This window comes from Lonchura striata, chromosome 2 (assembly GCF_050655825.1).
Source record: "Lonchura striata isolate lonStrDom1 chromosome 2, ASM5065582v1, whole genome shotgun sequence".
Lineage (NCBI taxonomy): Eukaryota > Metazoa > Chordata > Aves > Passeriformes > Estrildidae > Lonchura > Lonchura striata.
Genome location: NC_140704.1, coordinates 9,166,442 through 9,180,368, shown reverse-complemented (window position 1 = coordinate 9,180,368; position 13,927 = coordinate 9,166,442). Strand labels below are relative to the sequence as shown.

General features: G+C 38.3%; 1 protein-coding gene across 1 annotated transcript in view; it reads left to right on the top strand.

The window, feature by feature from the left end:
• Window positions 1–13,927, top strand: part of PTPRN2 (protein tyrosine phosphatase receptor type N2) — a 636,386-nt gene that overhangs the window by 609,472 nt on the left and 12,987 nt on the right. Inside the window, exon 21 of the mRNA XM_077789214.2 lies at window positions 1,627–1,691. Coding sequence (XP_077645340.2) covers window positions 1,627–1,691 — 65 coding nt within the window. The remainder of the gene's footprint in view (window positions 1–1,626; window positions 1,692–13,927) is intronic.

Here is a 13,927-nt window from a genome sequence, read left to right as displayed (position 1 = left end):
ATGTTTTATTTCTTCTTTACTTGTTTTTAGTGATCAGGGTAAGAAGAGGGCAATGCCAGGCTGCCCATGGATTGAGTAATTCCTTAAGCACAGAGTATTTTTAGGCCTGACAACATGATAGATGCACACTAAAGCTGTCAGGCAGTTCAGTGGAAAAGTTTACCATAATAACATTAATGTTGGGTTTTGCCACTGGGGGTTCTGACTTATTTATCAAAAATATCCTTGTAGATAATGAAGACAGAAAAGAGCCCTGCTAAGAGGCAGGATGTTTGCCATGTGCACTTCACTTTGGATGGGAGTGAGGAGGGAGGGGATGTGTTTCTCACGTGAGGATGCCAGGAGCTGAATGTTCCAGAGTGGGTTTGTCTGCATTGCCTTCAGGAAACATCAGAAAGGAGCTATTTGATGCACAATGAAGAACCTTCATGTTTCCTGCTATTTCCTTACTGGGATGGATGGAAATATCTACCATGAGCTCAGGAGTTTTTGTTTTTATTGGGCCTGATTGCTGTCTTGTCTCTCATTATTCAGCTTAACTAATAAGATTGTGTCTTTGTTCCCTTCACAGACAGAGAAAAAAAATTATTACCACTAGCTCCTTTTCTCTAAATAGTGATCTAGTAACTGAAAGAAAAAAATCTGTCTACAGAAATTAAGTTTCATAGCCTGACTGTAAACAGAATACAATAACGTGCTTCATGCTGTTCTATTATTTTTTTTCTTTCATTAATTGTTTTACACAAATTGAGCTATCAATAAAAATAATGTCTTAATTAATAGAACTATATACCAGCCTAATGGGTCACACATGCACCTTTGTAAAAATTTTGGGGAGGGAAAGAAGAAAAAGCTTTTACTTAAAGTCTTAATTATGTTTGCTAACAGCAGCTCTAAAAGAGCATCACGCTGGCAATTACACGTTGCTCTCTGAAAGGGACACAAGCTGCATTCAGATTAGGGAGCTTTCCTCCTCCTGAGGCTTGGTCTCACATCTCTGAGGAAGGACTATGGATACACAAAAGTTAAAGCTATTTCTTAAAATTACAAGATAATATTTCTTTCTGGTCATTGTTACTAGGGAACAATTAAAGGGAAAGATACAGTGCAAAAAAAAACAAACCGCTCATATATAGTGAAGAAAAATTGCAGTCCTCAGTAATTAAATATTTGTTCTTGAGCAGATCTCTGCATTCCCTGTGATCACTGTGGTCACATGCAATCTGGAGCATTTTTAACTGTTCTGGATAATGTTCTAGTCAAACTTACTCTGAGTTCTTCATCTCATATATTAGTGACTGTAAGGTCAATTATATGTACACTTTTTTAATAGAAATGGTATCCTGGTTTAGGATTTTCCACTGTTGTTTAAAATGTTTCTCTTGCATAAACTTGAAAAATCAAAACAAATCCCTGTTATCCATGCAGGGTAGTAGTTAATCTTCCACAAGCAGCTTGTGTTTATTCAGTGCAAGCTTTCTCTCCTCTCAGTACCCTCCTTTAACCCCTCATTCTCTCCTCTCGCACCAAGTGTAACACGGTAACGTTAAGGACAGGTACCTTCATGCTGAGTCTAGATGCACACTGATAGGCTTTATTTTTTTCTTTTTCCTTTTCTGTTGGCAGCGATGGTGCGGGAAGAAGTGGAACCTACATTCTAATTGACATGGTTCTCAATAAAATGGCCAAAGGTGAGAATCAAAAGGCTTGTTACTTCCTCAGAGCTGAAATATGTGCTTGTGTTGCCATGACAACAGTGGGGGAGCAATATTCACAGAAAATCTGAGAATAAATTAGAGGCAAATTGTACTCTTTCCTGAATGTTCTGTAGTTTTATTTTCATACCAAACGCAAATGCTTTGTGAATGAGAGGTGTGTTTGTGCTGTTGAGAAGTATTTGAATTTTTGAATTTATCATTTAAAATAGTTATTACAGTTTTTACAAGAGATGCCTTGGGGCTGTGCAACCCTAATTTAGTGGTTACAGGAGCTAGGTCCCAGGCTGTGTCATGGCTGTTGCCCATGTGGGTGTTACCTGCCCCACCATGACGGTCAGATGTGATTATTTCCTTTTTTGGAGCTGCCCATTGCCACCAACGCGTGTAGAAGTGGTGGTGCCAGACAGGGCCTCGTGTCTGGCACAGATTTGTTTCTTACAAGGAAAAAGACTGTAGTGAACAGGACAGAGAACTGAAAATAAATCTCCATTGCCAGTTCTGGCACTATCTCTTTGATACTGAACAATGTATTTAACTTTTCTGTTTCTTAGAAGTCTCATCTGTGATGTGTAATTTTATGATGTGGGAAATAATCTGTCAACTAAACATAAACTTGTTTGTTAAAATGAACAATCTATAGATTATCTAGAGATTGGGACCATTCATTTTTATTTTTTTTCTTGATTGGTAAGTTGTGCATGGTGGGAAGTACTTGAGATACTCGGAAATCATCTTTGTTAGAACTGACCATATTTTTAATGCTGATACTGTCTTCAGAAGAAAGGAGGATGAGAGTGAGCCTGTAAACCTGACCAAATAAACAAAAATAAATTTTCCTTTATTGATTCTTAACCTGAGTTCTTAAGCCAGATCTAGCATTATACCCACACGTGTATTTAATGAAAAAGGATTAGTTGTAAAAATATACAAATTTATAGAGAAAAACAATATTTAGTTCTTTGAATTCTAATCACTTTACAGTGTTTAATATCTTCTAACACAAACGTACTTTTATATGTAGTTTAAAAATACTCTCCATGCTTTGCAGTCATCTGCTGTTGCATCCTGAATATTCCAGTCCTCTGGGACATGGTGGTATCCGGTCCCTTTAGAAAGAAGATTTTAGCTTTTCTTTCTTTTCTCTCCAGATTTTGTTAACATGTCTCATCAAACATGGACTGAATTTTCTGCCCGCAAGCATCATGTGGAACTTGCCACTGATGCTAAAAGAAGTTGTATGTTTGCCTTCTCCTTTGCGCTGTACTGAAAATAAATTTTTCAGTGGGATGAGATTAGTTTTTCATGCTCGTTGGAAAATAGGTTTTTGCTCTGTGAAGGAATATGGAGATATTTCCAATGCTTGTTACTTGCCACGTGACAACGTAGACTTTAAAAATAGAAGCAATGGTACATCATAAAATTAATGTGGACCTTTGTTAAGTGTTTGTTCACTCATTTCGGCTATCAGCAGTGAGAAGCCATAATGAAAACTAGATTTAAACTATATGCAATTTATTGGCATATAGAAGTAAATGAGGAGTATTTTCTAGCTCGAGGCTTTCAGCCACTTAAGGGAGGGTTGACTTTGTTGTAAAAGCACTGAAGAATGCCATTTATTGACTCCATTGTACCATGTAATGTCAAATTCCATTTTAAGTGTGGGCTTAGCGCTGCACAATGCCAGACAAGTCATGTGAAACTGGCCAGAGAAAGGCGTCACAGGGCTTTTTGGAGATCGGTCACCCCCATTTTGTTCTTGACCTGCTCCCCTCTGCCCATGGGGGTGTGCGACGCGAAATCCCCTGACCTGGTGCTTTGGCTGGAGTTTAAATGAAAGATCAAAGGGCAGAGCGGGCATCTCAGCCCTGCTGAGGTGGGCCTTTCCCAGGCTGTCACACTGTGCGGCCGCCAAAGGTTTTGTTCGGGCGGGAGCCGCGGCCCAGCCTGTGCGGCCGGGGCGCTCTTTGTCTGGCCTGAGAAGCTGGAGGCCCAGGTTGAGGATCCAATGTTCATCAAATGATCAAAGGCCTGAAGCCCTGGACATGAAATCTTTCTTTCCATTTCCTTTTCTTAGAGAATGAATTGCACGAGTGGCAAAGAATGCCCTTTCCAAAGCTTTTATGTGCAGTGCGAGGGCTAACTTCAGAGTCCTTCAGCGCTGAACATAAAAATGTAAGTGCACTTTCAATCTGGGCCCAGCTGCAGGGCCAGCATCGAGGAACCCTTCTTTCAAAAAGCCTTTTAAGGATTAAGGCCTTCAGTCTTTCAAAAAAAAAAAAAAAAAAAAAAAAGGCAAAAAAAAAACCCAACCGAAAAAAACCACCACGGACTTTTAAGAATAAACTTAGAATAATTTGAGTTTCTTGTTCCGTGGTCTGGTTTATTAGAAAGTAGACAATAATGCATTTTTAAATCAAAGTAAATAGAGGAGCACTTAGTTTCAGCAGTGGGAAAGTAGAAAGCAATCAATAAATACCTTGGCTCTTTAGTGGGGTCTTTAATAGGTTGGGCAAAGGAGCTCTTTTATCATGTAATGATTTACTTCCCTGCATTCTCTTAGACAGTTAACTGTAAATGCCTTTGTCATTTACAATTTCTTCTCCTGCTCATTGAATTAGTGCTAACACTTAGTCTATTAAACGCGTTATAAATTCATATCTTCTACTACTCTGTTGTTGCCAACCCTCATATTATTTTAGAAGCTGAAAGCCACCAACAAGGGACCTGTTCCTAAAAACTAAAGCAGGGCAAAAGAAACCAAGCTGGGGCGGATTTTGTATTTGACATCTGCCACATCAATTTGACGGCTCCAACTCCTCTGATGAAGGGAATTTTGAGGAACGAAAATTTTAAAATTTTAAATTCAGCTCAGGGCACTTGCAGAACAGTAAAAGTTGGTAACGAGGGCAGAAATGCTCCCAAAGGTGTACTTGAGAGGTGAATTGAGCTGGTGGAAGGATGTGCAGGAGCTCACAGGGGCACTGGGACAGATCTGCTGTTGGGGGAGGTTCTTAATAAATTCCACTGTCTCCGGTGCAGCAAATGCAATGATTGCATCTGTGCACTTTTCCTAACAGCCACATGAAATAATCTGAGATACTGGAATAGGCAGAGAGCACCAGTGTCTGTCCAGTGCTGTCATTCCAGTGTCATGTCAGCTGGGAGTTACAATGCCAAGTAGATCCTTTTGTTTCATTGTTCCAATAATAAATGTAGCTATTTATCATGTCATTTATTACTGTATTTTTTTTTTCTTCCTAGTTTCATATGCTGTTGCCTAGAAAGATTAGACAAGTTGATCCTTGAGGTCCTATTCCAACCCGGTGTTCTCTGATTCTGTGATATGCAGAGACTCTGATCCTATATCCATCAAGGCAATAAGAAACATGAAACAGTGTTGAATCTGGCCTTACAGTAACATATCTTAATATTATTTAACATGTTTCAACCACGGCACCTATTTAACTATGATAACTATTTGTACATGGGTGTTAAAGTTTTAATACAGTTACCAAATCACCTCACATTTCAGTGACAGCCATCTTAGGACAAGCTTTAGTTTTGAGTTAGAAGCTGAGACGTGATTTTGTTCAACCCATGTGCATTTTGATTATTTAAATAAATACAAAAAATTATAATGGATTGTTTTTGTAGATAACAATGCTTGCTGGATTTTTATAGGGACTGGCTGATTTCCTCTGAGGCTGATTTCTACTGAGAATTTCAATGTTCCTGATGTATTTACAAGTTTTATCCTTTGTTACTATGGAAGACAAGATGCTTTAGATTTAGTCTACTTGATGTTTCTTCTTCACCCCAAACTCGCAGTAATGCTGAGCTGATCAGATTTTTTTCTTTTTGTGTGATCTAGAGAAAAGTTGAGAATTTTCTCATTTCATGTCTTTCCCGCAGGCTGATTGTAGTGACTAAAAGTGTGATATATTGCAAGACATTTTTATTGAGTGATTCTGGCACCAAAAAAAAATTTTAAAAAAATTATGAGGTCTTCCCACTTTCATTTTTCTGAACTGTGAGGGTTGGATAGTATAGATAATAGTGTGATTTTTAGATATTCATCCAGCCAGCAGCTGCTTAGGGTTTGCTGACCATCCATTTTCTTGTGTTTGAACTAGCTGAAACAAGATGAGTCAAAGGGAAGGCGAATATGAATTTTAAAATCCTTTTAAAGTATTGATTTCCAAATTCTAAAACCCAGCAAAAAAGATTTGATTTAGCAAAGCCGAACCAATGGTTTATTCTCTTGCATTCAAAAGCTTGGATTATAATTGATGAGCATGCACACTCCGGCCAGGGCTGGCTGTGGAGGTTATCTCCCCAAGTCCTTTCCTTGCCCCTGCTACCCTATTGTCTGAGGGTCTTGTGAGTCAGCTCCTGAGCAGATGCAGTTTATACCGTGACATTTTAAGGCAAAACAAAAGATTCCTTAATTCGCCTTCTGACTCATCGTGATCAAATGATTTGGGCTAATCTGAACCCTTGCTGAGGTTTTGCTTATCTGCTGTTTGGGTTTAACCATCATAATGAAGTTGTGAGGTTAGCTCCTCTCTGAAAGGATTTTATTAAAAGAAATGCTTGCCCATAGTCATGTTAAAATTAATTAAATCTGCTTATTTTTGAGTCCTTATGCAAAGTCTGAGAAAATTCTATTGTTCTGTTGTTCTGATACAAATCTAGAGCTGACTATTTCTGACCTGCTTTTGGTGAATGAGGGAATATTTCCTCAGCCCAGGATCAAGCTTCTCCCATGAAAACAAAATTTAACATACTGCTTTCCTTCAGAGGTTGAGACAATATATAGTGTAAATGGGAGATTTCTTTTTTCTTTTTTTTTTTTTAAGGTAATACTAGTTAGAGGGTCAAAAAGTGGGATTAGAAATAAGTGGTATTCTGGAAAAAAATTATAGCAGAAAAATTCAGGACTTAAAAACAGAATTGTTTTCAGGGTCTAAATTTGAATTAATTACATGGCTGGCCTTTGAGATTTGGATGAGACAGATTATTATCTCTAGAAACACAGAAGAAAAAACACAGAGCCAAAAAATTTGGGGTTTTTTGTTTACCGTTGTGCTGTCCACAAGACTGCCTCAGTTCTCAGCAGCAGTAATGCCAACCATGTAAATCTGAAATGCTGCTGTTTCAATTTCCAAAGGAAGTTGCTCGTGTCCATGTAAACATATTGTATGTTATAAGGCTGGTTTTTCCAATGAACTGCATTTATGTATTGTAACTTTTATGTAATGAGTTACCCTGGAAACACAATTAGGCAAATAGTGCTCGTTCTTGCAGCCTTTCCCAGCAGATAATTAATCACTATGAGAGCTGGGCCCCCAGCTACATGCACAAGTGTATAGGGAATGTATAGGATAGTTTTTCACAGTCCAGCCTGAGGTGCTCAGCAAACTCTTACTATTTAGAAAAAGCTGTTTAAAATAGTGTTTATTTCCTTTGAAAAACACATTTGGGCATCTGAAAAGCTTTAGAGCTTTTCGCATGTTATTGGCTGTATGGAGTCATTGATTAATAGCTTATAAAAGGAAGATAAAAATGTAGCATGTTCTACAAGCTTCTGCTCTGAAATGAATTAGTGACCATGGGAAAGGTATTCTTGGTTGATGTTTCTCACTGTATGTTGTATGGTCTGCATTTTTAGGGGTTTCCTTTACAGAATATAAAGATTTCAAGCAAAAAGCAAACATGTTATTGATACATTTTCTTTAGCTTTTATATATGTATATCTATATAATTTAGTGGTCAGGGATTAACCTAAAAGAGCCATATTTCTTCAGTTATTTGCTATTCTTAGGATTTTATTGGAAACAACTTGGGAGTAGGAAAGTATAGTAGAAAGCAATCATTATCCAGGGTTAGGGGCAAATAAATTGTGAAGAAAGACTGATCAGGCATGGGCTATTCCTTGGGAGAGGGAGCACAAAGGGGGGTCCCCATAGAGTGCTGGAAGACCCTGAAAGAAATGTATTGATGTCAGTAAGCAGCTTGAGATAGTGACTAATTTGAAAACAAGAGGTCATTGACTGAAACTAAGGAGGAGACAAGCAGATAAGGAATTTGTGCAGCGTTTTTCCCACCATGGGTAGGTTAGGATATGGAAAAGTGAAAAAGCTGGGTCATAGTAGTACTGTGCTGCAGCTTTGAAAGCAGCTGAGCACATGTTTGGAAAAGGAAGTTTATATACAGAGAGTAAAACCATTTCTTTTTTGGTAGCTAATCTCATGCAGCAGAGGAGTGTTCATTTGACCAGTGGTGGTCTTCTGGCAGTAAAGGATAAAGTAAAGTTTAGCTAAAGTTTAGCTAAAGTGGAGCTAAAACTATTCCATAATTTCTATAACTGGACCAGTTTAGTCACTTTTAAGGATAAACTCTGTTTAAATAGTTTAAAGATTGAATCCATAACAGTTGCATCTTTTATTCAGGTCACTTCATATACTGTCTTGTGAGAGCTTTACCACCTACGTGCAATGTAAAATGAAAGTAATGTAAAATGTAGTTCTTACAATTTAATAGATTTATGTAGGCGAGCTACTTCTGTGTCTCCTGGAAAGAAAATGTATATTTTCCAAAGGGGACTTCAAGATTTTTTTAAGGCCAAGTGAGATGTGTTTTCATAAATGTCATTTTTGCAATAAGCATCTTAACTTTGTTCGTGTTTGATTCATCAAATGGAAATCAACTGCCAGGTAATGAACCAAGAGTTTCTGGAAGAGATACTAAAAGAAGTAAATTGTGTAAAACTCCATGGGAGCTGATCCTGGGGAACATCTATTAGCAGGGAGTAACAGCACATTCACAGTACCTGCTTTATATGTGCTTTGTGTATGCATGTGTGTCTGCACATGCACATGTAAGTTGAATTTAGATGCATGCACTGGTATTTTCTACAGTGATAATAGGTGATCATGGGATATTTTACCCCATAAGGAAAAAACCTTATTAGCATCCATATCTATAGCAGTTCTTATGTAGTAATTTAGGCATATTCATTTTACTTTTAACTTCTGGGGAGGTTGGAGGAAGTCTAATTTTAAAAGAGAAACAATTCCTATAATGTATAGAATACAATGTGACAATTCTCACACACACACTGGAAGTGAGGAAGGATTGGTCCTCAAATTAGCATCCATTTGCATTCAGTTAGAATGTGTGGTTTCTGCATGTTTTTTTCTGCATTGACAAAGGATATTAACTTAAAAACTGACATGTCAGCAATGAATCTCTATCCCTGCAAGGCTGTTAAAATCAGTGTAAAACTTAGAAGCATTATTTTCCTGTATAATTTTTTAAAATATTAGATTATGCCTATGTCTTCCATCTTCAGTGTCACCTTCCTTTGGATTGTGTACTGACAAAGCCATTACACATTTGTACATTTATTACATGCAGACTTCAAGTATTAATACAAAATGTGTAAACAGTAGCACATTATGTAATGCATATATATAACGTATACTCTGTGTGTGCATGACTGTCACAATAATTTTAATTACTTCGCTTTTATTACTTTAAGCACTCCCTTCTACACTTACATGCTTGCTTTGCCCATTGGGTGCTTTTGTTGAAGTTGTTTTTGTTTGGTTTTCTTTTTAATAAAGGTAATGAAATTTTAATTTGGGTTGTTAGGGGCATAGAAGCACTTACGTATTTTGTCTGAAATTACAGACAGTTCACTGACTCAGGCATAGGCTGGGTCCATCCCTAACTACACACACATGCACATAGATTTTGTTAATCTCAAAGAGTGAATTTATAATGAAAATGAGACCCTGAATACATTAATCTTTTTTGTTATCTTTAAAAGTGTACCCCTCAGTAGGATTTTGCTGACGCTTTTCTCTTTCCATGAAAAGCATCAAATGATCCTCCTGGCCAAGAGCAGAGCTACAGCAGTAGACATCTAGATAACTACAAATGAAAGTTGCTTTTATTTTTGTAGTTTCCAGATGATGGTCAGGCCTCTTTTTTATCTCTAATACTTAAAAGTGTTTTTTATTTAGTGGGCACTTTGTGCAAGAAGGAAGAAAATATTCTTGTTTCTTTGCAGCAGAGCACTATACAAACAGCAGTTACTCAAAGCACACATTTTTCACTTCCATGGCCTTCACTACACTGCAGTGCTGGTTTATCTTTTCAGTGTGGTTCCATGTTGCCTTTCGTCTGTCATTCCTTCAAAATCACCAAATGTGGAGGTAAGGGAAATAGGGAAGGCTACAGACACAAAGCACAGATCTCAAACACCATAAGCTTTAGCAGATTCTAGCATTTGTGAGGCCAGAAGTGAAGAGCAGAAACTCAGCTCTTTTCAGCCCAGGTTCATTCCAACTAACTTTAGGCACATAAAACATCTGGTGTTAAGCATCTCACCTAACCTAGTTGTCTGGGTCTCCTCAGTCATCAAGAAGAACGATACACACCTCTGGAGGATAATTCTCAGGCAAATGAATTGCCCATCAGAGCTTACCCTCTCCTTCTTAGCTGTTGAGAGAGGAGATGACTAACTCCAATTCCAACTTCAAGGATGGCTGGAGTAGATGAGATGAGGTTGGGCCTTTGAGACTAAGCTAGTTAGTAAATATTACCGGTTTGCTATTAAAACTAATGGTCAGTGAAGAAGTGGTGTTACACTCCCCCTAGTTATGACCCTTTTCTCTTTAATCAGATTGAGTTTGCCCCTCATATGGTGTGATTAAATGTTTTGCTGCAACATTAAACACTCAATGGGGCAAACACTTGCTGGGGCAGCTACATGAGCCTTTCGTTAGAAGCTCTCAGTGGGAAGCTGGAGGCATGTAGGGCTTTAGGAGATTTGCAAATCTGCAGCATATCTGTGCTATGTCCAGCCACATTAGACATTGGAAACAGTGTGGCTGGGACAGTGTAACAGTCCACGAGTGCTGATTTACCCTCCCAACTCCCCAGAGAGCCCACTTGTGTCTCTACACACTACAGCAGACAGAAGCGTAGATGGGTGTGTTTGTGTATTAGGCTCCTGACAGACCTGGATCTATTTACTGCCTGTCCTTTGGTCTCCATACTTCACTATCCCCTTGCTATGGCAAAGCTGAATGCAGAAGAGGACCAGAAAATGCAGCACCAAAGAAAGCCTCTTTGTCAGAGTTCAGATGGGGAGGGAAGAAAGGCAGCATGAAGCCGCCGCGCGCGCATTCACTCTGACCGTGACGCGCCACGTTTAGACATGAGTCATGCAGCCATCACCCAAACATGACAAACACTTGTATTCTTCCTAAACACAGGCACGCTGTGATGAGACAGCTTAGTGTCCTCACTTGTTTCCCCTCATTTTCTTTCTCAAGTGTATTTTTGCTGTTTCACATTATTACAAGTGTATTTTCTGCAGCACTCCCGGCTGCCTGGGAAGACTGAGCCATGCAGGGTCCGAGGCTAAAGGCTGCTGATCAGCAGCATCCTGCAAACACTAATTGGTTCTTCTTCAGCTTCTAGCAACAGCAGCGTAAAGATGTGTGGTAGGAAGGCACTGTTCCTTCAAGATTTTAACAAGCTAGTTTTTAATCTTAGCTAACAAGTCCCTTTGCCCTTCAAGGCCTAATTCAAAATCTATGCAATATAATAAATATAAAAAGATGCATCAGGCAGGTAATATCTGACTAGAATGAAGCTGAGTACTTTCTGCTACAAAAAGCAAGGCATTTGACATGTCATTTCTGTATTGCTCTTAGTACTCCATTTTTTCTGTTGGGAAAAATGCTTATTCCCACACTGATCATCATCATTTCCTTAAGGAGAAATGGTAAAGGTGCCAGGAATGCCCCCTTTACAACTGCTCAGCATGACTCCTACCTCATATATTCAGTATTGTGATCACTTTGTGGTCAAGAAAAACAGAAAGACAGACAAAAAAGGTGCAATGGGTATTGGGACAAAAAAAAGAGGATCTATCTAGGTCTTCACCTCTCTAGTGTCCAAGTACCTTATAATCATTAATGGATTTGCTTTCATAACAACTCATTAGGTAGGTGGAAAAAATGGTTCATTTTAGAAATGATGGTGTGAAACATAGGGTGAATTTAATGATTTAGCCCAAGTGGGCTAAATCATTTAGCAGGAAGTCAAAATCTCAGTCCGCAAGAGAACTGAAATCTATCTAAACATAGCCCCCTAATGACCAAGCCATCCTCTAGGACTCACAGTAACAAATTTATAGCCATTCTGCAGAGTTATATCTTTTTGAGGTATAGCTGGAAGTTTTTCCCAACTAAAAAAAATCCTTTTTAATTTAATATTTATGAGCAAAATGTATTTGTGCAAGATTCACAAAGAAAATTCTTCAGTTTGGGATATTTAAAAGGAAACCCCCCACAAATAACTGCTTTGATGAAGTATTTAAGCATCATTTTATTTTTATAAATACACAGGAAATTCAGAGCATCTAGAATCTAAAATATTCCTTTTAAGACAGAGCCTTAATATAAAATTCTATCAGTCTCACAGAATCTACACTGCACTTTTCATTAGCACTGAATAAAACAGAAGATTTGACTTTACTTTCAGTTTATGTTGAAGCCTATTACATAAAAATCTCAAAGATTACCTTAATTAAGCTAAAACTTCTCATGCATTTATGTAACAATGATGATTGCTCTTATAACTGAAAAAAAAACCCAGCACATTTTCAGATGCACAAACTCTGTAGTTTGCTGAACCTGAAAAAACTTTTTAATGCTATGTCTTCATTTTTTCTTCCCAGCTGATGCATTTAAAGATGTTACTCCTCTTGACAAACATTGTCATATTCCTGTGCCATCATAGTGACAGCAGTACTGCTACAATGTGGAAGGGACCATCCTCCACAGAAGGTTTCTCACGTGTCTTGTGCTTAGCAAAATAGGACCCCTGCCATGTCGAGGGGAATGAGAAGAGAGGGAAGCTTTCATTATTATAGTCATAAAACTAACATTAGGTAATACACGGTGATTTTAAATATTGTGAGCTGCTGGTCATGCGGCAGAATTAGGCTGGGTTGTTATTTATTGCAGGAAAAAAGGGGAATTTGCCCATGTTTTTATGACATGCTGGATACTCCACTTACACAACTGTCTAAGGGCAAACACTTTAACCCCTTGAGATCTGCTAATCAGGAGCACCAGCTGGTAAGTGCCAGTGTGCATCCAGCATTCATGCCTGCGGGGAGAGAAAGGGCTGCAAAGGATATGACCCTAAACTTCAGAAACCTCTTCTCTCCTTGGGGGCAAAATATCATTCAGCTTGCATCTTCTCCTGTTTTCTTTCAGTTTATCCAGTTAATGTTCCTGGTGTGGGTTGTTGTGCACTCACTGTGAATGCTTCAAGCCTTTAGGAAGATGATAGTTAATTACTGAAGTTAAAATCTGGCTTGCACTGGTGTGGAAGTGCTTTCAGAGGTATTTATTCAGCCAGCTCACTGAGCTGCTAGGGGCAGGGGAAGGCTGGCAGTATCTGGCTCACAGTGAATTACTGCAAATGTATGTTCTGTTTGAAAAAAATAGCACATTGCACAGTCATTTTTCACAATACTGTTGGTACAATATTAGCTCAGTCTCACACTAAGTTACATTGGTATGTTCGTTTAAAACAAGCAATGAAATCCTTTGTGAAAAAGGCTGTCTCAAACACAACCCAAATTTATTCCCTGCAAAGTGAAATGCAGTCAAAAGATGAAAAGGCAGTTCTTTATTGTATAAATGCTTTTTCTTTTATCCTTCTCTTTAGCTTCTGAAACCACTAGCAGACACATATATATTGGTGGGAAGAAAAGATAGAAAATACTGTATTTTTGACATGTTTTGTTTTCCTTTCCAAATGTCACTTGCTCTCCAGCCTAGTATTTTTAACCCTTCCTTTAGATTATTTGTGGTATGACAATGAATTTACATCTGCATCTATTACTGGACTTAATAGTTCAGAAGCCTAAGCAAAATACTTCCAATAATTGGATATCCTTGGAATCAGTGAATCAAGCTCTTCTAACTTTTGCTCTACACCACTGCATCAAATTTAGTTTGTGTGAGCTTTCCAGATAAGCAATGTTGCAAATGCCTTAGCAGTATGTGGATATTTTGCAGCCATCTCACTATAAGCATGACTTGACCCTAATGTCCTTAGATGCAATATTCCCCTCTCCCAATGTCATGCAGCATATGCTGGATTTTTGTCACCTG